The following is a 23,301-nucleotide window of genomic DNA, read 5'->3' as shown; positions in this document are numbered from 1 at the left end:
TTATGTTGATTGTGTCGGAGATTATCGTAGTATTACTGAAATAAATTATTTTAACCGCAGTATAAGGGGATGTCCCTTACACTTTATCCTTAATCAAGTGCCGTAGGTAAGTCGAAATACTTCGAAAAATACCACACATTTATATTTCACGTTCGTCAATTGTGTTACGAATTTATTTTCTACCATGAAGCAACGAGATAAGGAAGTGAAAGGCTTTAATAAATTTTAGAAGCAGATAACTAAGCAACCGCGTGTTCTGTCGCCGAGAATAACATAAAGGAATATCAGTTTCGGAGTTAGCTAATCCAATTAAGGCCGGAGGAGACGAGTGTATATTTGTCGCTGAGTTAATGCAAGCTTCCTGTCGATCAGTAAAATTGCAATATAATGCGTTGCGTCGCCCCTGCTACGAAATCCAACTGACCAGGGACCTTCAATCACAATGAGCAAAGTTCACGGAGCAATCGAAGCTAGCACCAAGAACAGAACATAACAATGCAGCAAACAACATAATACAGTGGGCCTAGCATGAATATTTGCGACAATCGCCATCACATCATCATCGACAAAATTTGTATTAAAAATTGTGCAGCGCCTCCTATCGGACATAAAGTGCACCAAAAATCTCATATTAATTTTGACAAAACTGACAATGATAGGAAGGCGATTGAAAATAAAACATGTTTAATACTTGCTAAAGCTAGCATGATGTGCAATGCCACGTAAAAAATCAAAAAAGTTAAAATATAACATAGGTAAGCTTCATTAAACTCAGTAAACATTTTTTCTCCAAATATGGTTGTCAATAGCTAACCCCTAGCCAACAAATACTCCTCGGAACGTGCTACTAAAGTTTTGTTAGAACCAAGGGACCCGGAGAGGCCAAAAAAATCAAACGAAAGACGAAGCGATAAAAATTTAAAACTATAAATTTTACGCGTAAATGACAATAATATTAGACTTTAAAGTAGAAAACCAGAATTATTGGAATCAAACTTTAGTTTAGAAGGCTGTGATCTCAAATGAACTTCTACTAGGGGAATTACCCAACTTACACTACTCAATTAAAACTCAATTTAAATGCGTACAACTCTATTGAGTTTGACTTTTTGCTCAGGATCTTTTTATAAAAATAACGTTATCTTTTATATTATGTGCCAAAACACAGTGAAAATAAGACAATATACGTACATATGTATAACTATTTTTATCGATATTTTTTGCTTGAATTTGTAAAACTTTATCACAAACGCAATGAGTTCTGTGTTACTAAGTTCTGTCTATTACGTGTCTGATTACGACAAAAATCATCTAGTTACACTGTGCGTACAGAAGTGTTCATTAATCGTCGCCTCAGTGCTTTTTTGTTCTATCGACCAAATTGACCGAAAATGGACTTTAAATGTAGTATCGTAAAGATTTAAATTTCAGTCTTGTTGGTAAAGGAAGATTAGGAAGTTTTTGTTTCTAAAACTACAAAAAAACATTTAAATTTTACGTATGACACGACACTGCAATGAATTTTTTGTGCTTATTTGTTCTAAGTCCAGTGTTTGTTTTATATCCTACATCGTTATAAAAATTCAGTGCTTGTGTGTTCTATGTCCAATGAATTGACCAATCAAAGCCCACGACGCCATGTCCGCCATTTTGTTTGATTGTCATTGTTTCCGAAGTCATCACTGAGACCACTTAGTCGCTCCCGGAAAAAATAAAAAAAAACATATCAATCGCTGTGTGTTTGTGCCAGAATTGTTTCAAAGAAGTGATAAACAATGTCTGCATCTAGTCGCAAAAATAAATATAAGAAGATGCAGCTCCGAACTGAGCAGCGAGTACTTTTTAACCTTCTCTCAATCCCGTTATGAATTGGATACAGGGTGTTGTTTTTAATAACTGAGAACCATTTCTGCTAACTTGTACACTTTTACCCATCCCTCAAAGGGAGAGGGAGGGTCCGAAAAAATCATCATAAATCACAAGCGAGGGGGGGAGGTTTAAGGAGATATTATGACGTGTATTTATTTTCGAGACCGAAAAAATAAGTTTTTACAATCTTGCATAATAGCGCTATAATAATAACTGATAACGCTAACAACATTTTAACCGACTTCAAAAAAGGGTGAGCTCAATTCTACGGTTTTGTTTGTTACCTCACAACTTTCGACTGGGTAAACCGATTTTGATGATTCTTTTTTTATTTGAAAGCTTGTGCTTCCCGTATGATCCTATTGTCTCCAGGTCAGGATCTGATGATGAGATCCCGGAGAAATCGAGGGAACTCTTAAAGTTTTATAGGCACACTTGAAGCGATTTGTATATATAAAAAGCTATTCAGGTACCAACTTGAACATCGAATCGAGTTGCTGAGCTGATGATGGAAGGTGTAACTCCTTAACCGTTAGGAGTTAAGGGAAAATTCTTTGAGTAAATGGGTACGATTGGATGTAAGTTGCTATCTTTCCTGATACTTTCTAAATGAGCGGCACTAAGAAAGGATTTTTTATATAAAATGACATTATTTTTACTTTTTGGTGGTACTCGTACCTTCTGTTTATTTGAAGTCGCTTTACATTTTTTTCCAATTTAGTTAATTTTAAATAATTAATATCTTGATCTGGAACCACCCTTAAAATTTTAATACCTACCTATTCTTTATTCTAATCTCTCATTTATTTTTTTCACTCAGCATCATTTAGCCCCAAGATAAGCACCTAAAGCTTGTGTTATGGGTACTACATGACTGATATACATATAATACGACTGATATACACTACTTATATAGATACAGGCTAGTTGAGTCTGCCTCGCTCTTGTCATTGCGAGGTATGACTCGCCTGAACGCTAAGGTTGCGCTGTTTTTGTCCCACTAAGGGAATACAGTAGAAGTCCGTCTAAAAAAAAAAAAAACTACTTATATAGATATTTTTATTATACATAGAAAAACGACCAGATCATCTTGAACAAATACCCGCAACCTTTGCGTTACAGGCAGATTTTCGCCCTACTGCGCCACAGAGGTCCTCTATAGATCGAGGTAACTATTTAACAATTTTTTACTTATTGTTTCATGTACTTAAAAAGGGTTGCAAAAGTCAAGAAAAAGCTTTTTGATGATGACAAAAGTTAATGACAAAAAAAATAAACATCCTATATATACTTTTGGCACATAGAACAAACAAGCACGCAAAAATGGAACAATAACTTTGGCCTATCTCTTATGTGATAATGTTCTAACTCCATATTCGTAATAACATTTGTGCATGTTTGTTCTATCTCCAAATATAAACTGTGAAATAAGGTATAATTCATAACCATCCCTACATGAGAATTATAAAAATCTATTGATTGGTAACTATTTTACTAAGAAAGACTTTCGAATCTAAAAACAAATGCTTTTTTTTTTAAATCGAGATAAAAACGTGTCTACTGGAAAAAGTAACCGTTGGTAGATAGAACAAATAAGCACTGAGGCGACGTAATGGCACGCTTTGGGAATCTGAATGAGACGAGACGGTCGGTGGAAGAGACAAGGCCATGCAACAATTGCAAGGAAACACGAGGCAACCCACGCTGGCGCGACGTTGGTACAGTCGCGCACAGCTTACGCATACGGCCCTTTTTTCGACCAATGAAAATTACGAACTACTTAGAAGTTCTTCTTGACTTTGGTTTTAGCTAGTTCGACTCTCGGTTTTTGAAATCATATGTAAAAACAATCACTTTTCATTATGTAATACTAGCTTTTACCCGCGACTCCGTCCGCGCGGAACAAAAAATAGAAAGCGGGGTAAAAATTATCCTATGTCCTTTTCCTGGTTCTAAGCTACCTGCCCACCAATTTTCAGTCCAATCGATTCAGCCGTTCTTGAGTTATAAATAGTGTAACTAACACGACTTTCTTTTATATATATAGATTTACATCCAGTCCCTGTCTTCATCAGATTTGACTTTAGCATTATATTTTTAAGGTCCAAAATATACTTCTATAAAATGTCCTAAACTGTATATAGAACATATATAAACAATTTAATTATAGTATGATAATCATCTATTAAGTTTTTTAACACAAAATATTTACGAGCGTCGAGACAGGTTCCAGTCTGTTCTATTTTAAAATATTAACAGCATAGCAACAATTTATTGTGGATAAATGGATGGATCCAATGTTCCTTTCTACGCATAGAAAGGAATATTGGAGGCTGCACTATAAACATTGAATAGTAATAGTAATTTTAAAGCCTTAGCATTAAGGGCATTGAGTTATAGGGAGGCTCATAAATTGTAGCGAATAACCGCAGGAATGGGGTGAGGGAAGATAAGGCTCAAAATCTTCAGAGTTTTACGGCGACTAATAAAGTACCCTTAACCTTATAAAAAATAAATGAAATTTTGTCACTGCTTCCATTATTAAGCCCATTCCTTAAGTTATTGGAAAACTTCTCAGTCTCAGAGCGTCATTGGCTCAGTGGTTAAGCACTTGACTTACAATCAGCAGGTCCTGGGTTCGAATCCCGCCAAGTACCAATGAGATATTCGATTTTTGATTTACATATGTACATTTATCCGACGTTCTTACGGTGAAGGAAAACGTCGTGATGCAACCTGCACATATCTGAGAAGAAATTCAATGATATGTGTGAAGTCAAAAAGCCCCTCGGTGGGGACATATAGCGAGCTGATGATGATACACAATGTTACAATCGAATACAAACACATACCAAATGAGAAAAAACACTTAAATATCCGCGAAAAACATTACCTTCTTTTCAGTAAAACAAAAACAAAATTTACGAGCCGGAAAGGTAAAAAATTAATTGACGTACTCGCTCTGAGTGTGAGCGTTTTTTATTAGTGTCATATTTTAAATCGTATAAAAATTTCGGTATCTGTAATAACGTACACCGTACAGCGTTTGCTAAAACCAGTTCTGGGTAGTTGTATATTATATTTAACAAGTGTAAGAACACAAAAAAGTGTCGAGGCTAGTAGTAGTTGACTATGAGACTGTGTAAACGAGAAATAAAATAATCAATTTCATAACAAAGAGACAACTTTTGAAAACACGCACAGTACAGTCAAATAAGTAAACAGTTGAATAACCGACAGGTTAAATTCGACTTGACTACATCCATTTTTTTTAAATATCGTTAACGCTTGTTTTTCCATTAACAAATGCGGTCGTCCTTCGACTACTCATTCGGCAACTGCTGCTCGCAACTACCTCTATCACATTCACTAACTAAAACTAAACAACAACATAAACTAATTTAAATAAGTAAATAATTTGGATCAAAAAACATTATGCATAGAGGTATTTATAATCATAACTAAATAAAGGATTCACTAACTCCGCTCAAAGAAGTACAAGTAAAAAGGCCGTTCGTACACAAGGCAAAGTAAATCGTCGAAACCCGGCGATTCCAGTTGTAAAGCGACTTCGTTTGGTTCGAAAACGGTTCGTACACAGTGCGCGGCGCTGACATTTATATCTTTCCCTCGCAATCTGTTTGTCAAGACGATCGTGAGAAAAGGCGCTGCAATTCAAGATATTAGGACAAATCTTTATAGTGGATATGTAGTCGCTTTGCTTGAATTCACCGAATAGACAACTCGCGTCGACGATTCAACGTAGTGTGTATAGTATAGTACTAATATTGAATTCTCACGACGCTACCATACAATATTAGTTTCGACGATTTATGTTTCTTTGTGAACGAGGTTCCTTAAAGAAAACATCAATTATATATAGTGATTGAAAAAAAAATTATGGAGTTACTTAGTACGTATTTGTTTAACTTGGATTTTCTACCTTTACATCACAATATATTTAAAACGTAATGAAAAAAAAAACATTGCTATAATTTGTATGAAAAACAAAATAGAAGGAAAATAGTAATTGTACGTTTACTGAATAACAAATACTGTAGTTTTTAATAAAATAAATTAAAAATAAAGAGTTAATGCTCAAAGACATGACATTAATAATAGTGAATAGAGCACGTAATTTCAACGTGTAAATAAAGAAAAACATACTTCAACGTTTACATTTAAAACCTGTCTTAAGTGTTTAAATTGAATAGATATTGTTAAGTCTGCAAAATGTTACAGTTATCTAAATGTTAATGTTTTTTTGCCATGGACGTGACAAATGGATTCTCAGGCAGAAATCGTAACTGCGCAAAGCCTGGGCTATCGAAAATTATCACGTAGTTGCTATTACAATTGGTATCAGGCGAAAATCTTTTTAATGTGAAGGTAAACTGGTCGAGAATTGTTTTGTTTTCCTGTAGTATATGATGATGTGTCGCATCTTTTGGAGATTTTATTTAAAAAAATGTCTTACTCATTTTTCATGGTCAGTTGTGCTTACTAGCCGGAGTCAACGTTTCTTGTCCTACAGGGATGCGAGGATTCTAGGCGATATCGTATTCTCTCATCTGTTAAAATCATTTGGAATTTGTGTTCAAATAATTTACTACAATACCTAATTTGTACCTCATGTTCAGGTTATTACCACAGAGAAAAGAGATCAAGGTCAGCAAACTTCTTGTACATATTTTGAGCTAGTACTTAATACTGAGTATTCCGCATAGAGAATTTGAGTAGTATAATGAAGTTAAGTAGGCGTTGTATCTGGCAGTACCTTGATAGTGTTTAATTAAATCAACACAGTTCATTCGACCTTCCTTTCAAATGGCACGTCTACAATTTACACCGTACAAATTGCTCTCTTACGATGTCCGTGTTCAGCTGATCGTTTTTATAGATACGCATGTACATGTATAATTATGTAAATAAGTCAGGCTGCCATTTCATCACACGTGCAAATTTAAATTGAAAGATAAAAAATTATAATATGCTGTATATTTAAAATTATTCGTGTGTATTATTAATTCAGTGTACAATTCAACTTTGTTAACATATTATGCAAAGTTTAAAGAACTCAAGTGCATTACCTTGTGAATACAAGAGGCACTGTGAAAATCTTACTAATAACATAAATGCGAATGGTTAGAAGGATCGATGTTTGTTACCGGTAGGTATCTCCAAAACGGCTCCTTAGATCTCGATGAAATTTGGTATAGATGTAGAACACAGTTTGGAAGAACACATAGGCTACTTAGTAAGTTTTTTTTAATTCCATGCGATTGGAGTCGCGGGTGACAGCTAGTTACACATAAGTCTGCCTCAAACATTTCGTTTTTAACGGTAACGCTAAAAGAAGCCCTTCCCAATTCTGCAAGTACTATCGAAAGCGAGTGCCAATGTTTCAACATCTTCTATTAATTTGTGCTAACCGATGTAAAGTGCCTTAAAAATCATTGTCTTTGAAGCGAAAATGTTCGTATAGTATCATTATAAATTAGTCCAAAACACTTGGTGCAGTGTCCTCGGCACATTCGCGGCCGCAAAGACGACCTTAGTACGGCACTTTTAGCTGTTTACAAAATACATGTTTTTGATAATCGCATTCTTTGCGTTATCTCAACAACCACTCAAACTAATAACATTGCGTTTGATTGTACACGTCTGAAACATTGAGCGCTTATCATCGAGTACACAAACCTAAAGGGTAGATGAAATTCCAAAGGACGTATCCAGTGGTATTTGAATGGATTCTAGTTTTATTACTCCATAAAACAATGTTTACTAAAACACGTGTTTCAATTCTTTGACCGCCGCTGATTGATATTATTGACGTCAACTTGGTTATATGTTTCACTATAAATATGTATCAACACAATGCTTTCGGTAAAGTACTTTTTTATTTATTGGTTAAGATCGCATTTCGCAAGCATACGCATAATAATGATTCAATAATCATGATTTGTCAAAAAACCCGCGCCGGACGATAGAGTCACGGTATAAAAGGGTCGACGTATGTTTAAGCTAAAATGTATTTGAAACTGAAACTACTGTCTAAGTTTTTATGGTAAAGCCCTGAGACTTTTCTTAATTTTATTGGATTAAAATTAAATTTAACCAAGAATTATGATAGAAAAAGTTCTGTAAATTTAAAGTGGTCTGACGACATGTTAATCGGGCTAGAAGTGATGGTGTTAATTGTCCCGAGGTAATGCATCATCCACTTACAACTGCCATGATCTCACGCTCGCTAAACACTACAAGCGTAGTTACTAACTCTACACTACAAACTATATTTAGACAAGTTTAAATCACAACACAATAATTTCATTTTTTATTTCCTGCGACATATCAAGGGAAAATCTGAATCGTATGATATGTCCAATATCAAAACAGGCATAGCCGTTGAGCTTACAGGATACATGTAGATTCGCGAAAATAATTACCTACCTACATCTTTATATATAAAAGAAAGCCGTGTTAGTTACACTATTTATAACTCAAGATCGGTCGAACTGATTTAGCTGAAAATTGATGGGGAGGTAGCTTAGAACTAGGAGACGGACATAGGAACTTTTTTATCTTGTGTGCATTTTTTTTATTCCGTGTGGACGAAGTCGCGGGAAACAGCTAGTCTTCTATATCTATATATATAAAAGAAAGTCGTGTTAGTTACACTATTTATAACTCAAGAACGGCTGAATCGATTTGACTGAAAATTGGTGGGCATGTAGCTTAGAACCAGGAAAAGGACATAGGATAATTTTTACCCCGTGTTCTATTTTTTATTCCGCGCGGACGGAGTCGCGGGTAAAAGCTAGTCTTTATATATAAAAGAAAGTCGTGTTAGTTACACTATTTATAACTCAAGAACGGTTGAATCGATTTGACTGAAAATTGGTGGGCAGGTAGCTTAGAACCAGGAAACGGACATAGGATTATTTTTACCCCGTTTTCTATTTTTTATTCCGCGCGGACGGAGTCGCGGGTAAAAGCTAGTTTGAATTAAATTCTGATTTATCAAGTGAAACACTTAAACTACACAAGAAGTTTTTATTAATCTAAATAAAAACATTACTAAAAAGAATGCAAAATTCCTTTTTCCTTTAACACAAAATTTTCAATGAAATCATTCTTATAAAGTGGGCACTCCAACCGCAAGGTTATAATATGAAATGAGTTTAAAGGTAAACCAATCAATTAAAAAAAATATACCTACAATTTTGATTAAGATCAATATGAAAGTCACTATATTATTCTATAAATTATTCGATTTTATACTGAAAATACGGGTAAAACCAAAAGGTAAAAAATATTAATAAAATGGGTCGGATATCTTTTAGGAAACAAGGTGACATATTTACAAGGCTATTTTTAAACTTTAGAACTTATTCGTTGATGTATGAATGTGGAAGAGATGAAGGAGATTTGCCAAGAGCGCATTAAATGGAAATTAAGTAGGCGTTTATTTATTTATTGGTACAGATCGCATTTCGCAAGCATACGCATAATAATGATTCAATAATCATGATTTTTCAAAAAACCCGCGCCGGACGATAGAGTCACGACCTCGTCACCCCGAGGTATAAACCTCGGGGTTACGAGGTCGACGCAGCGTAAGTACGAGTAGGCTGGACCGGTAATCTGGACAGATAAGGTCTGGTCAGTTGGAGGCCTTCGTCCACCAGATGGCGACTGTTAAGCCGGCTATACAAGTGGGCCGGGGCTTGCTGTGTTAAGGAAAATTAATACAAGTCTACTGTCTCGGTGCTGGAACTATCGTTGGTAAGCAGCGAGTGTGGTAGCTGATGGAGAACACAAGTGTTCAAAGTTAATGTGAAATTCCACTACAGTTACACTTGACTTAAAAGATATTGTAGTCTCTGTTTATTTAAAGAAAATGGAAGATGTTAATATATTTTATAGAAGGGTTTCGGTACTGAAAAGTCATTGTATGTAAACGTTTCAAATCATAATTTGTAGAATTTCAATTGCGTATCTGCCGTTGCTATGGATACCGAAATTACGCGCCATCTACAGCAATTATTTTAAACACATTCTCACACCTGTTCAATTACTTAAACTTTATTCGCTGGTAATTATAATAATTGCTCCTAAAGCAATTTTGAAGTCGTGTAGAGCATTACAATTTTTTTGACCTAGTAATACAATGTCAAAAACATCCATTATGGAAATCGTAGTTGTTTTGTTGTTAAAAAATACAAATGTTTATACAAGATGTTATCGTGATTCATATGTTTTGTTTATGTCATTGAGGTCGTTTACCCATCACAAAATACTTAAAAGCAAGGACTTTGTAAGTAATAAAATCGCTTACAAAGCCTTAAAGATAAAAAAAAGAATTAGGGTTCAGACGTGAATTGTTGAACTTAAATTGAAAACAGAACTAAGTTACTTATTGTAGGATAGGGGAAAAAGAGAGAAAATATCTAAGTGCAATAAAGATAGAAAACGGAGGGTAAAGAATATTACTGACTAGGTAAAACATAGAATCGCGTAAACTCAGTTCCTGTAGGCTGTAGGCTATTCTATAATTCTGTGTGATGGTATTCACAGTCGATTCATTCTTCTACCATCCATGTTACTTAAGCACAATATTTTTATGGCCCTTCGATAGAAAAAAAAAGGTTTTATAAACCACGATTGCTATTACTTAACGATATTGTGCCGTGATATTAGCGCACCTTATAAAATATTTGTTTGAATAAACACATTTGTCGATCATCGCTTTTCCATAAAATATCATAAGATAATTACCTATTAGAATAACATAAAATTATTTACGTAGTCAATTTATAATATGACTAAGTACCAAAACCGCAATACAACTAGAGCAAATAAAGCGTGGAAAAATACTTTATTTGGAATCAAAATATATTCGTTTAATAATAACTTTAAATAAAATCTCAATTGACATATGCTTGTTAATTTATCGCATCAATTTCTTAATTTTTGTACAAACTTCAAATGTAAGGATTTATTTTTCGTTTTTCTCAGAACATAACAAAAGAAACGGATTCATGTTTTGGGTACCCAAAGCGACGCTAACACGACATCGACATCAATTATGTAATAAGATAAACAAAATAATAAAAACCTTCTTTTATTACAGTGTTCATAAACTAAAGTGGTTTGTGGATTAATGACGTCACTTGTTATTTAACACTTTCTCCTTTTGTTTTTAATGACACGTGTTGATAATAATCGATGAAGTTCTGAAAAGTTGAATTATTTTACCTCCAAACTGATTTACACTAATGCTGTAAAACTTAAGCTTGTTGTATACATCATACTAATATCATAAACGCGAATGTTTAGATGGATGGATGTTTGTTTGAAGGTATCTCCGGAACGGCTCAACGGATCTTGATTAAATTTGGCACAGATATAGAACATCGTCTGGAAGAATACATAGGCTAATTATCACGTTTTTTTCTGAATTCTGCGCGGACGGAGTCGCGGGCGATAGCTTGTTATAAATATGTACACTTCAGTGCCTGAAAATCGTACCTATATTTTACATAAGTTGTGACAATTCTCCGGATCCGAAACAAAACACTAAAACATTGTTTACAAAACTGAGATGAAACACGTGATAAAAACTATTTCAATAAATAAAACGTCAGGTATATACAGAACAGGTTTTGGTGTTTGCATGTGCATGGCGGTGACTCCGTCCCTCGAGCCGGATGAAATATGTACCTGTACCGTATAATATAAAGTATATAAATAAAGAGCAAATCATTTTCAAATCATTTAAAAACTAACATATTAAAAGAACTAGTTGAAGTGCCAACATCCTAATGTTTATGAATGCGGCTAGCAGATCATGTAGTAGAAGTCGAGGGTTCAAATCCAGTCGTCTACTCGTACTTTAGGTGGAATGGTTACAACAAATGTATTAGTAAATTCAAATGATCTGTTAAAATTATTATAAAATTGTGTAGGTAATTATTAAACAATTAATATTTGTTTTGGTTATTTTCCACGTGTAATTGCACGGTCGTGGCATTGGCTGTGTCACGTTGCGTTGGATGGCGACGCGGCATGCGGAGTACGCGACCACCTCGCCGAAACAACTGCCGCAATACTATGACTAATGCCTCAACTATTCTTGTATACAAACATTTTTTTAATATATGTTTCATTTATATAACTATGAAATTTACGTTGGCTACATAGACTACATAGATTTAATTAATCTTTGCGAGATGGAATCATGAGTTAGATGATAGATGAAAAGTGCAAGTGTGCAATTTTCTTGTAAAACCTCGGGAGAGTTCCCATAATATAGACAAACGATCTCGTCTCAGTAGATAGAGTGGATTGAATAAAGTTGATAAAATCCAATAATGTCCGATATTAAGATTATGGGAATCTTACTGTTCAGAAAATTGGTACTGAATTACTAAACATTACTTACGTACGATCCATGATCTTATTTATTTATGATATTTAAAAAAGTGCAGCAAACACTTCAAGGTTCTCATACAAGAGTGACGACAAAATTCGTAATTTTCTTAAATTTCTTTTAGTATCTTCAATATATAGTGTAGATTCACGGCATTGTTCAGCACAGACACTTCACGTGCACTTGTCGCTACCGTTTCACCCCAATTGACTGATAAGCAATATATAAGTAAAGTACAGACATAGCAATAGTAAATTTCAACTTTTCTAGAAAAGAGAGGCTTTATCTAAACAAAATACTCGAAATAGTGTAGACGGTTCACCACCGCACCAAAACTTTACTAGTTTGCTAGTTATCTTAGTCCAACGGAGATCTGAATGAGGTAGCATCAGAGCCGGCTGCTATGTATTGTTATGATAATGAAGGCTTTGACAACATAGAACGTAATTATTTGCTTTTTCTATTCATTTCCTACTCGAATCGTGATATTTCAAATACATTACATTGTTTGTTTAATAATCATGATCCAAAATGCGATAGTCAAAGTATTATTTATTAATTATGAAACAAAAAAAACAAACATTAAAGGGAAGAATACGAATTGAAAGACAACTTACTCGTCTAAATCGATTTAGTCCTTTAAGCGATAATATGATGTCACAATAGAATTGACATACATTAAAGACATTCATGACACGTGAAAAGCAGTACCCTCAAAAGTAAGTCAGGTAATAGAAAGATACGTTAAAAACATTATTCTCCTGCGTCATTCGGTTGTTAACAAGGTAAGTTTAAATTAATAAGACATTAGCGTCCTCGGCCGACTCTAGACGAACGTCGGCGCGTTCTTTAGTTATAGACAGGAATTATTTTTAACGCGACCTTAGCGTTGTCCTTGTACCTCTGTAAATAGTGTCGGGAACTCGGTCGCGGGAAGATTGCTTAAATTGTTCCACAGACGCCGCCGCCGGCGCCGCCGACAGCCCGTCTGCAAACAGCTCGTTCACTTTTTTCTTAAATTCAATTGAACAATACCAGATGTCACAAGTTTAATAGAATACATTGACAATTTAAGAAGAAATTAACTATTGAAAAAGTTTAAACAAAAAAGATTATATTAGAATTAACTAGTAACAGACTTGAGAACGTGAAAAAGTGACAATACGATAAACATAAAGACACGAATAATGATTATAGAAACTAGGTTGGTCTTCGTAGTGGAAAACTACTGTGATTAGATGAGGAAAAATAGCAAACACACTAATAACATAGTGTCCGTTCATAATCGTCGGGCGAACGCAATAACATGTATTACAATTAGTGGGTAAACATAAGATCGTGATGTCTCCAAGTTTAGATAGACATCAACTAACTTAGAACACCCTATATTTTTTTTCAAAAATAAAAATCAACTATTTCTGGTTATTTATACATCTCATGCGTTAAGAAATACACGTTCCTAAAATTCATTCACTCACTCATTCAGTTACATGGTCGCCTTGGGTTTCCATTGCTGAAACATTCGTATAAAAACATAATTATCGTACCTCTAATTTTGCTTGCAAAGCTGAGAATTAAAACTCATGATAACAAATGCCACTAATTACATGTCTAACACAAGTTCATTGTTTAAGCGCTTTTTGTCTTAAAATTTGACGTCTGGTGATTTCTGTCTCGTATCTCGGAACAAAACGACTTTTGCATATTACCATTGAAATTATCGTAATGTGAACGTATTATTAGACTCTTTATATATTGATGTAAAACATAAGCACAGCCTGAATCGAAAGGTGAACTAAGGCTCACGATCCTTAGCCCAAAGATTTCCAAATCTAACGGTTGCTTTGCGGAAGATACAACTAAATTTGCTACGTCATACGTGAATTCGCTACCCTTTAAATATTTTATTTTCACTATTGTACTAACTTTGTATTAATTACATTTATTTATTACTTAATATTTTGCGTACAGTATATTCTTATAGACTTTATTACGTAATAGCTAGGAGACGTTGTATCTCAGTTATTGTTTAAAATTCTACCCCGTGACAAACCTACATTGGAATATTTAGTTCGTAATGATATTGGCTATAAAATAACGGTATGCGGAGGCGCGGGCCGCATGCGCTCGTCAGCCGGCGGCAAGTCGGGCGTTACTCACCGACGATAATTGCAACATCACAAGCGACCGCGCGAATTACCCGCGATTTCGACTCCACTGAACTCGACTGTTTGCTTAATGTCGTAGTGCGATTAGCGCTTGACCGCCAGGTACGACAAATGGGATCGTATTTGGTGTTTTCGCAAATAGAATCAAATATTGAAAAATATGATATACTAGGTGTCGCACGTGACTCCGACCGCGCGGAATTATGAGTAAGATTCTAATATCTAAATAATATTATAAATGAGAATGTTTAGATGGATGCATGAATGGATGGATGTTTGTTTGAAGGTATCTCCAGAGCGGCTCAACGGATCTTGATGAATTTTGGCAAGGTTTAAGAATATAGTCTGGAAGAACACATAAGCTACTTATAAATTGTTTTTCTAATGCCGCGCGGACAGAGTCGCGGGCGACAATGATTTTTTAAATAAGAAACAACTTTCAAAAAGTATCAATCCTCTAGAATTGTGAGAACGGAAACGTCATTTTTTATTTATTTGGATTTAAAAGATTATTAGCCAGTTCATCTTTGCAGTACTATCCATTAATAGTGAGACAACAATTTGTGTATGTGAATAGGGTGGCGCGCACACGACAGAACTATGGCGCCACCTGTCGCCGGTGGTACATTTTTGGCAATTGCAATGTTTGGAAATTGAATAGAAATAGAGTTGCAGATGGCTCAACCATTCATCTATATATATTTGGCGTTTACGTTGCGACATGGATTTATGCGGGCGTGGGAAGACGATTAGTACACTTCAACTACTTAAATGTACGAACAATCACGTAAATTCAATGGTCAACAAACAGGGACTGCTTGAAGCAATCAGCGGCGGCAGTTGACGTTTGCTGTAGACGCACCGAAGTTTGCTGTCGTCGCTATTACGCTATCGGTAGCATGCGGCATTTCTAAGTTTCATAATTACGAAAATCCTGTTACACTCACATAGTGATTTTATATATAAATTATTTTGTTCTCGCTATTGAACATGACGTAGACGGAAATGACCTGGATTATACTTATGACAATAAATGACATTCAGTGCAATTGTATACTTTAACTTTATATATTACTAGCTGTTGTCCACCACTCCGTTCGCGAGCAATTAAAAAAATCTTAATTAGTTGCCTATGTGTAATTACAGACTGTGTTCTACATCTATATCGATCTGTTTCTATTTCATCCAGATCTGTTTTGATACCTGATACCAAACATCCAACTATACATGCATCTTTACAGTGGCATTTATAATATGAGTAAGAAGTAAGATTAATATTGTAGTACTCCTATATTTAAGGATCTGCGACTTACTTAAATAGTTCACGAATCTTAGTGGTATTCACAGGTTTTGCGGTGAAACAGTACCTTAAAACGTATACTAAGTAAAGAATCAAGTAGAAAGAAAATTGTACAAATAATTAATTGTAATTTATTATTCTGTTTTGACCTAATCAAAGTTCTATAGACATAACAATGTTAGATATGAAACATACACAACAGATTTAAAGTAGGATGAGAGAAACTTGAACAAACGTCGTATTCATTGGCGTCAACGACAGACTTCTTGTGTCCGGTCGCGACGTCCTCACGAGCCGTTCATAAATCATGATGCTTAATCACTGATACTAACAACCCCTTGTTTATTTCACTTAATAACAATCACTTATTATAACGTTTTATAATTTTCCATTAATCTTCGATGCGATCAAATATATAAGTGATCTCTCACTTATCTGTGCTTGTCAAATAGCACAACTCAATAATTTCATTTAATTAAGATATAAAAAAATATATAAACAATAGTATAAACATCAGCATAAATAAAAAAATAATTTAAGCCTTAGTCATTACACGAATAAAGTGGAGAAAATAATATAAATCAACTTTAAAAGGTGTAATAAATTTGAAAAGTTTCTCATTAAAAAAATGTAAAGATATTTATTTCGAACGGTATATATGCTAAATGCCGCATAATATCCGTCTCATTTGGACCGCCGAAAATGAAAATTGCCAAAATTAAATGCCTAAATAAAACTCACTTTACATGTTAGTTGTCCGACAAAGCTGAATATCTTTTATACGTTGTTATTTCGAATTTTAGTCAAACTAAAATTTTTAGACAGTGTTTTTTATTTTTATTTTATGTTTTATAATATGAAATGAATCTTTCTTTGTAAATTGTAAAAAAAAACCTGTAACATCTACGAGCATTGTTACTACTGTTGATAAAAAGGGGCGGAGTTTTTCCAATTGCAAGGAAAATAGGTATTTTTTTTGTAAGTGGGACACCGTAGATGTCTGGGACTGTACGTAACATTTTAGCTAACGACTTGTTTTATATAAAATAGCAAAAGTTTTATATTTTAAAAAACCAATAAAGCAATGTTGACCTATAATTGAGTCTTTCTATTAATTTCTACTACTTTAATTGATACAAAAAAGTTTCAAAACTTGACATACGACAAAAAAGGCACAATACTATCTTCTACTAGCATCTTCAAGTCTAAAATAATACAGCATAACAGTATAATCTTATCAAAATAAAATAAAATAATCAATATTATATTTATTTACTAGTTCCTCCCTAAATAACTTACAGCCATGTCTTCCCGATTAAAAAGGGAATTATGTAAGGCAGCTTATTGATACATAATAATTGAAACAGCTGAAAGGCGGCGGATGCACTTTTTGTTAATAATACGTTGTAACGGTGCATTTGTCCGGAAGGCAAAATTCGAGAACATTCCATCTATGGTTGTCGCTGAGGGTTATTTTCTGCAGTCGCATACCAATTAGCGTTCATGCGATGCACTTCTCGGGTCGCCGGATCAAATCTGCTACCCAATGTTGTGCGTTTACATATTGAAAAGCGATATTGACATTGGGTCGGTCGATTTATTTACGTCCGACCTCGCGGCCGCGCTACCGTTTTATCGACGAAAAGATTTTGTTTGACAATCTCTTTGCTTACTAAAAAGTTTAAATTTACCGCATAAATAGTAGTTTCTACTTTTATCAAGTGGGATACTACATAGGTTGGTCCATTTCACGTTTAATTTTAATAAGCTTGGCAGATCTCACTAGTCACTTATCAACGTCTACCAATTCTTATCACCGTTTTCATCTTGTAGTTAATTACTTCGTTCAATGTTTGTCTCGGTAAAAATTCACAGTTTTGCAATCGAATGATACAATTTATGTGACTCGCATAAAACTGGGCTAACAATCATCATAAAAAGATGTGGAACAATAAAAAAAAACTCGTATTACGAAATAAAAATTCAGATGTGGGCGAAAGGAGTAATGTGCCCAGAGATCAACGAATGCATTTAATGTAGTTAATGACCGACCTCGGATACCAAGACAATATTCAATAAAATATTGATCGAGAACTCTAATTTTCCAAAAGCCAAGGAAGACAGTGATCGAATAATGAGATAATAGATCCCTAAAGTTTTCTTAATAACCAGTTACCTAAACAAGACTGCTTGTTTAAGTGCAAATTTTAATTAATTTCATAAGATCTAAGACCAATATTGAGAAAAGGAAAAATGAATAAGGAAGAAAATTACTTAATTATTTTCCTTTTGCCCTGTGCTTGCAATTCATAAGCTAACGTCTTATATGAAGCTTTTAATATCACTATCTCTCAACAATCTTGTAAGATTCGTTGATACAGTAACATTTTAAAATATATAAGAATATATTCGCACAATATATTATACATCATAAGAATTCTACACAAAATTCGCTACAGTTAAAAAAAACGCCGTGAAAAAATATATTCGCATACATAATTAGTAAACATATAAATATACATAATAGATATTTTACGAAAAAAAAAAACATGTACGCACCTTTCTATTCTGGACGGCGGGGGTCAATCCCACCTGGGAGCCCATTTCCGCTAAAATATTTTTCGGCATTTTGTCGTAGTGATGTCACAGGTTGTCACTGAGAGACACGAATGCGATGCGATGTGCGCGGCGTGCGCGCGCTTTCGCGAATGATTGCGAAGGCGCGCACGCGCACCGCACTTATAGCGCCTGCGTGACGTCTTGCCCGCGCCGCGCCTGGTTCCCGCACGGCACAACACCAACATAATCAGGTGCTCGTTTATAACGTAAATTCTTCTAGCCCGCCGTGGATTATGCCCAATGTAACTGTTCAACATTACGGAACTCAACGAGTCGTTTGGGTTGGTAGTTCCTTTCAGTAGATCTGCACCACACTGGAATCAATTGCCTAAGATGCTTTACGGCTAGCCAGGCACCAAACGAAATGCGATCCACGAAATGAAAGTGATGGATGAAGTAAGTTATGGCCTAAATATGAATTTAACGAAATAAACCTGAATAATACATAAGCATAGCGTCCCAAGCATGTGAACAAAATGATTATTTATTGTAGTCTGCTATTGATTGTACTAAATAATTATTTACTTCAAAAAATACTGAAACAGTTTTGCATGGAGTTTTCTGATCGGCAAAACTGAAGATTTATTGTGGAGACACTGTCGGAACTGCCCCCGAACATTTACTAATTCAGTCAAATCTGGACTGAAATTCAGTACTTGATTACATTTTTCCATTAGAATTGTCTAAAGATGCCATCCGGCCAATCTTCAATTTGCACTGTTGATTGGCTCGTGCTTCAAAACGAATTCATAATTGCTACATTTATAAATCCTGTTGGCGGTCGATTGACTGTTCCTTTCCTTCTGAAATTTTTATCCACAAATCTCAATATAATAACCTGCACATTCGCGTACCAAAAATTCTTCTCAAAAGTGTTCCGATGTTTTCGCTTCATTTATCAATAGCCAGATAATTTATATCATAATCAGTTAATAAAGAATCAAGATCATTACAAATACAAACATTCCAATATGTTTGTTGTTTGTGCATATCGCATAAGTAAGCAAATATTGCTACCAATTTCTTTTATAAATGCACTTAACGCAACAGTTATTAAATATTTATGGATTGTTATAAGAATTTATTTATTCTTATTGAGTAAACACAAGTGGAACAGTTGTCCGTGAAAACCAAGAGTCTATGACGGAGAGAGGGGGAAGTATGCTAGCATCAATGGGCGGGCGGCTTTAATTGACTAAATTCTTGTGACGTCACCAGTACGTTGTACAAATACGTCACACTGAGTCATAAATGTCTTCATTACTATCAACGAAATGACGCCCTCAATTGTACATACCTTCTATAAAGAACCATATACTTCAGACATACATAATCAGGAGTAGAATAGTACGCAAGTTGCATATTACAAAATAGTATTCAATATGTAGGTGAATTTATTATTTGACTAGTTGTCACACGCAACTCCGTCCGCACGGAATAAAAAGAAACGTAATAAGTAGTCTATGTGTGCTTCTAGACTATGTTCTACACTTGTGACAATTTTCATCAAGATCCTTTGAGCCGTTCCGGAGATACCTTTAAACAAACTCCATCCATCCATCTAAACTTTCGCATTTATAATATTAGTAAGAAGTAAGATAAGTTCATAAAGTTTTTGAATAAAAGTTATTGATAATCAAACCGTCAGATATTAAATCAAGTCAAATAAATATTTAACACAGTTTTTAAGAAGGAAGCAAACGCATTAACGCAGTGGGCCTGCCACAAATATTTGTGACAATCGCCTTTGTATTGTCATCGTCAATTGACGAAATTAGTGTGAGGTTTTTGGTGTACTTTATACTCGATAAAGGTCGATAAAGACGATACGATGGCCAATGGCACAAATATTAGTGCATGGCCCACGGAAGAAAAGATGCACCGTCACCATCTTTGTCCGAAACTAAGAAAGACCAAGTATAAATTTGAGAAAAAGCCTATAGGAAAATATAGAAAAGTGTAAAAAAGCATAAAAAATATCCGGTCCAAACATTTTATATTCTATGTTTGTTGTGATTTCGTGGGATTTTCCCGGCTTCTAAATTTTTTAAGCAAGTTTGGAAACAAAGTGTATTTACTTATTTTTTATGAGGACGTGGATTTTCCTGGACGGACATGCATATTCAAGCAACGTCACTTGTGCTTAGAATCAAAGTAGAGTTAGCAGCCACACTGCTGACTCTACTTTGATTCTGAGCACAGGAGGATGTCGTTTCTATCGTTTCTAAGATCAAAATAGTACGTAGTGTGATACTAACAGCGTAAATTGATTTAGTCAGTATGCACACGCAGAATTACATTAACAACAGGTAATTTCCTAATCAAATGTATCGATGACGTTCTACTGGGATCTATTGTAAATTCTTTAATAAAAAATGTTATGTATAGAATCTGTTCGGTGCATTCAATCAATATATATTTAGTCCTAGCCAACGTAAACGATCAACAATTACGACTTGTTGAACAATGACCTGCTAAATACGTGATACATTTGTTCGGAACTAACTATTGCATTGATAAGCAACAATTACATACGCAAGTAAACATTGCAGTTTACACTAATGCGATTTATGGTTATGGCAAATAATAGACAAAATTGTAATGACATAACGGCTATCGGAAAACAAAAATAGCGCTCAAAAGTACTTAATTCAAACTTAGAAATAAAGCATTGCGACGCAGGGTGCCATAAAAACCTACTTCAATAGTTAATGAAAATTCGTACAATAGTGTATCAAGAATAAACCGGGACGTCGTGCGAGTGCAGAGTAAGAAATAAGTCAGGTGACTGACGTCCAGGATATAGGGCGCCGACAGGATGGCACTGATTGGATTATAATGACGAGAGGAGACCGAGAGATCGCGTCTGTTGATTAATTTCCTTACTGTACTTTAATATTTTTCTAACACCAACTAACAATTAATTAACAATTTTGGGAAGATAAAGAATCGAATGACATATCACATTTCAAAATCGATAAAGCCATTTAAGTTGACGATTTAAATATATAAATAAAAAGTGTAAATGTGATTTTTTCTAAATATTTGCTATCGGGGTATCTGGCGCCGTTCAACTTTAAAAGCAACAGTTTCGTAACTACTGAGACGACATCGCGGAAACAATAACCCATAGGACGCAGCTTTAAAATGTGTATGTACGAAAAATGTTGCAGTGGTACAATACAGGGCCCTGAGTGTACATCTTTATGATGTGCACTAAATCATGTGTAATACATAGATAACTGACCAAATTCTTGTCTTCACTCTTGTTAAGGACACGGGTAACTTACAATAAAGTTAATTTAATATGAAATGGATGGGGTGGAGTAGAGCCACATTTGTGTCGCTACACCGCTCTCGTTAGTGATGTATGAAATAATAATACCACGGAATCAGTAAATGAATTTTATTTGCAATATTTATACAATTAAATATATTCAAACACATGACAATATTGTGTTATCTCTTACAAATCACAATCACCAATATTATTTTTTAATTTTATAATAAATTTATCAATCCTAACAATATATACTATAATTTAATTGTTAATAAAACAAAATTGTACAATTTTATAAAAAAAACTACTTTTATAAATAAATGTTGATATTTAAATCACATTTGTAAAAAACAATGCTACATAAACGTATTTACACTATTTTAAGATCCTGAATACTTTGTCGGTATCCGTACGTATTCAATGAAGCCCTCATGAGATATATTCTAGAGTTTAGCTTTTATATTACGATTTATTATATCTACATAATAATATAATACTTTGGAAATGTCTAACAACTTTAAAATACCAAAAAATTACCTATTTAAAAAATGCTTTATAGACGAAAATAAACTATCTGAAAAAAAACTACTCTTAATTCATTGGAGTGTCATATTTTAGTCATAATTAATAGATACATTAATTCATAAATATTTGAATAATATTAATTCGGTTTTATATTGAGGCTAGTTGTTTTAATTCAATTTAATTGTAAATATTATTAAAAAAAAAAAAAACTTATCCAAAATGTACATTTACAAAACTTATTTTGAAGAGGAATGCCTTCGATAGTTAATGGATTTTGTATAGACGATATAATTGTAAATCTATACAGATTATAAAAAAAAATACAGTCGAATTGATAACCTCCTTCTTTTTGAAGTTGGCTAAAAAGATGTTATTTTTAATAAAATACAATAAATAAAATGGCAATATACCTAAGGTATTTGAAATGCATACTGTTGCGACAATAAAAAAAAAAAAAACTTAAAATCTATTTATATCATGAAGTGCTAATAAACCTCTGGTATCGTTTGATCAATACATTCCGAGACATGTAACTTCATCATATCATTAATCTATACTCATAATTAATAACAGTCTTACAATAAAATGTAATTTAATGGAAGATCAACCAAAGCATTTTACTTCAATGTTTACGAATACAGTGAGCGTTACGTAAATTGAAATTCACATTGAACTTTGAGCATTGGTATTTCGTATATTGGAAGTTAAAGCACATCATAGAGAATTGAAAAGTGTACGAATTACAGTAATGGAAAGTGTACGGCGCAGTTGTGTTGTATGGCTGCGCAGAGTGTAGCGTGCAGCGAGTACGTTTGTGTTGGCGCGGTGCGCAGTAGCAAGTTGCGTGCGCCCGCCTCTGGCCCCGCCCCCGTCGTGCTCGCGCCCGCCCCACCCTCTAGCTCCGCCCTAATGCCCGCCGACCCCGCCCCCGTGTACCGCGCAACACGAGCCATAGCTGAGGCGCTTATCTGTTATTACAGACATCATTTTAATAATCAGATATGATAAAATTTTGGTAAATTGTAAATCTTTGGTATAGTGTTGTAACAGTTCGATAAAATTACGCACGACCTCATCCGTAAGCGTATTGATTTTTATGTATACATAC

General features: G+C 34.4%; 2 protein-coding genes across 2 annotated transcripts in view; both read right to left on the bottom strand.

Annotated features, from left to right (window-relative positions):
- The window catches only part of LOC106720028 (proton-coupled amino acid transporter-like protein CG1139), a 37,969-nt gene extending 19,470 nt beyond the window's left edge, over positions 1 to 18,499 (bottom strand). The window contains exon 1 of the mRNA XM_014514573.2: positions 18,329 to 18,499. Coding sequence (XP_014370059.2) covers positions 18,329 to 18,397 — 69 coding nt within the window. The 5' untranslated portion in view covers positions 18,398 to 18,499. The remainder of the gene's footprint in view (positions 1 to 18,328) is intronic.
- A 4,381-nt stretch (positions 18,500 to 22,880) lies between these two features.
- Positions 22,881 to 23,301, bottom strand: part of LOC106719743 (vacuolar protein sorting-associated protein 13B-like) — a 33,082-nt gene continuing 32,661 nt past the window's right edge. The window contains exon 84 of the mRNA XM_045686092.1: positions 22,881 to 23,161. Within this exon, the coding sequence (XP_045542048.1) occupies positions 22,934 to 23,161 (228 nt within the window). The 3' untranslated portion in view covers positions 22,881 to 22,933. The remainder of the gene's footprint in view (positions 23,162 to 23,301) is intronic.

The sequence above is a fragment of the Papilio machaon genome, chromosome Z (genome assembly GCF_912999745.1).
Source record: "Papilio machaon chromosome Z, ilPapMach1.1, whole genome shotgun sequence".
NCBI lineage: Eukaryota > Metazoa > Arthropoda > Insecta > Lepidoptera > Papilionidae > Papilio > Papilio machaon.
This window is presented reverse-complemented; position numbering and strand designations above follow the sequence as displayed.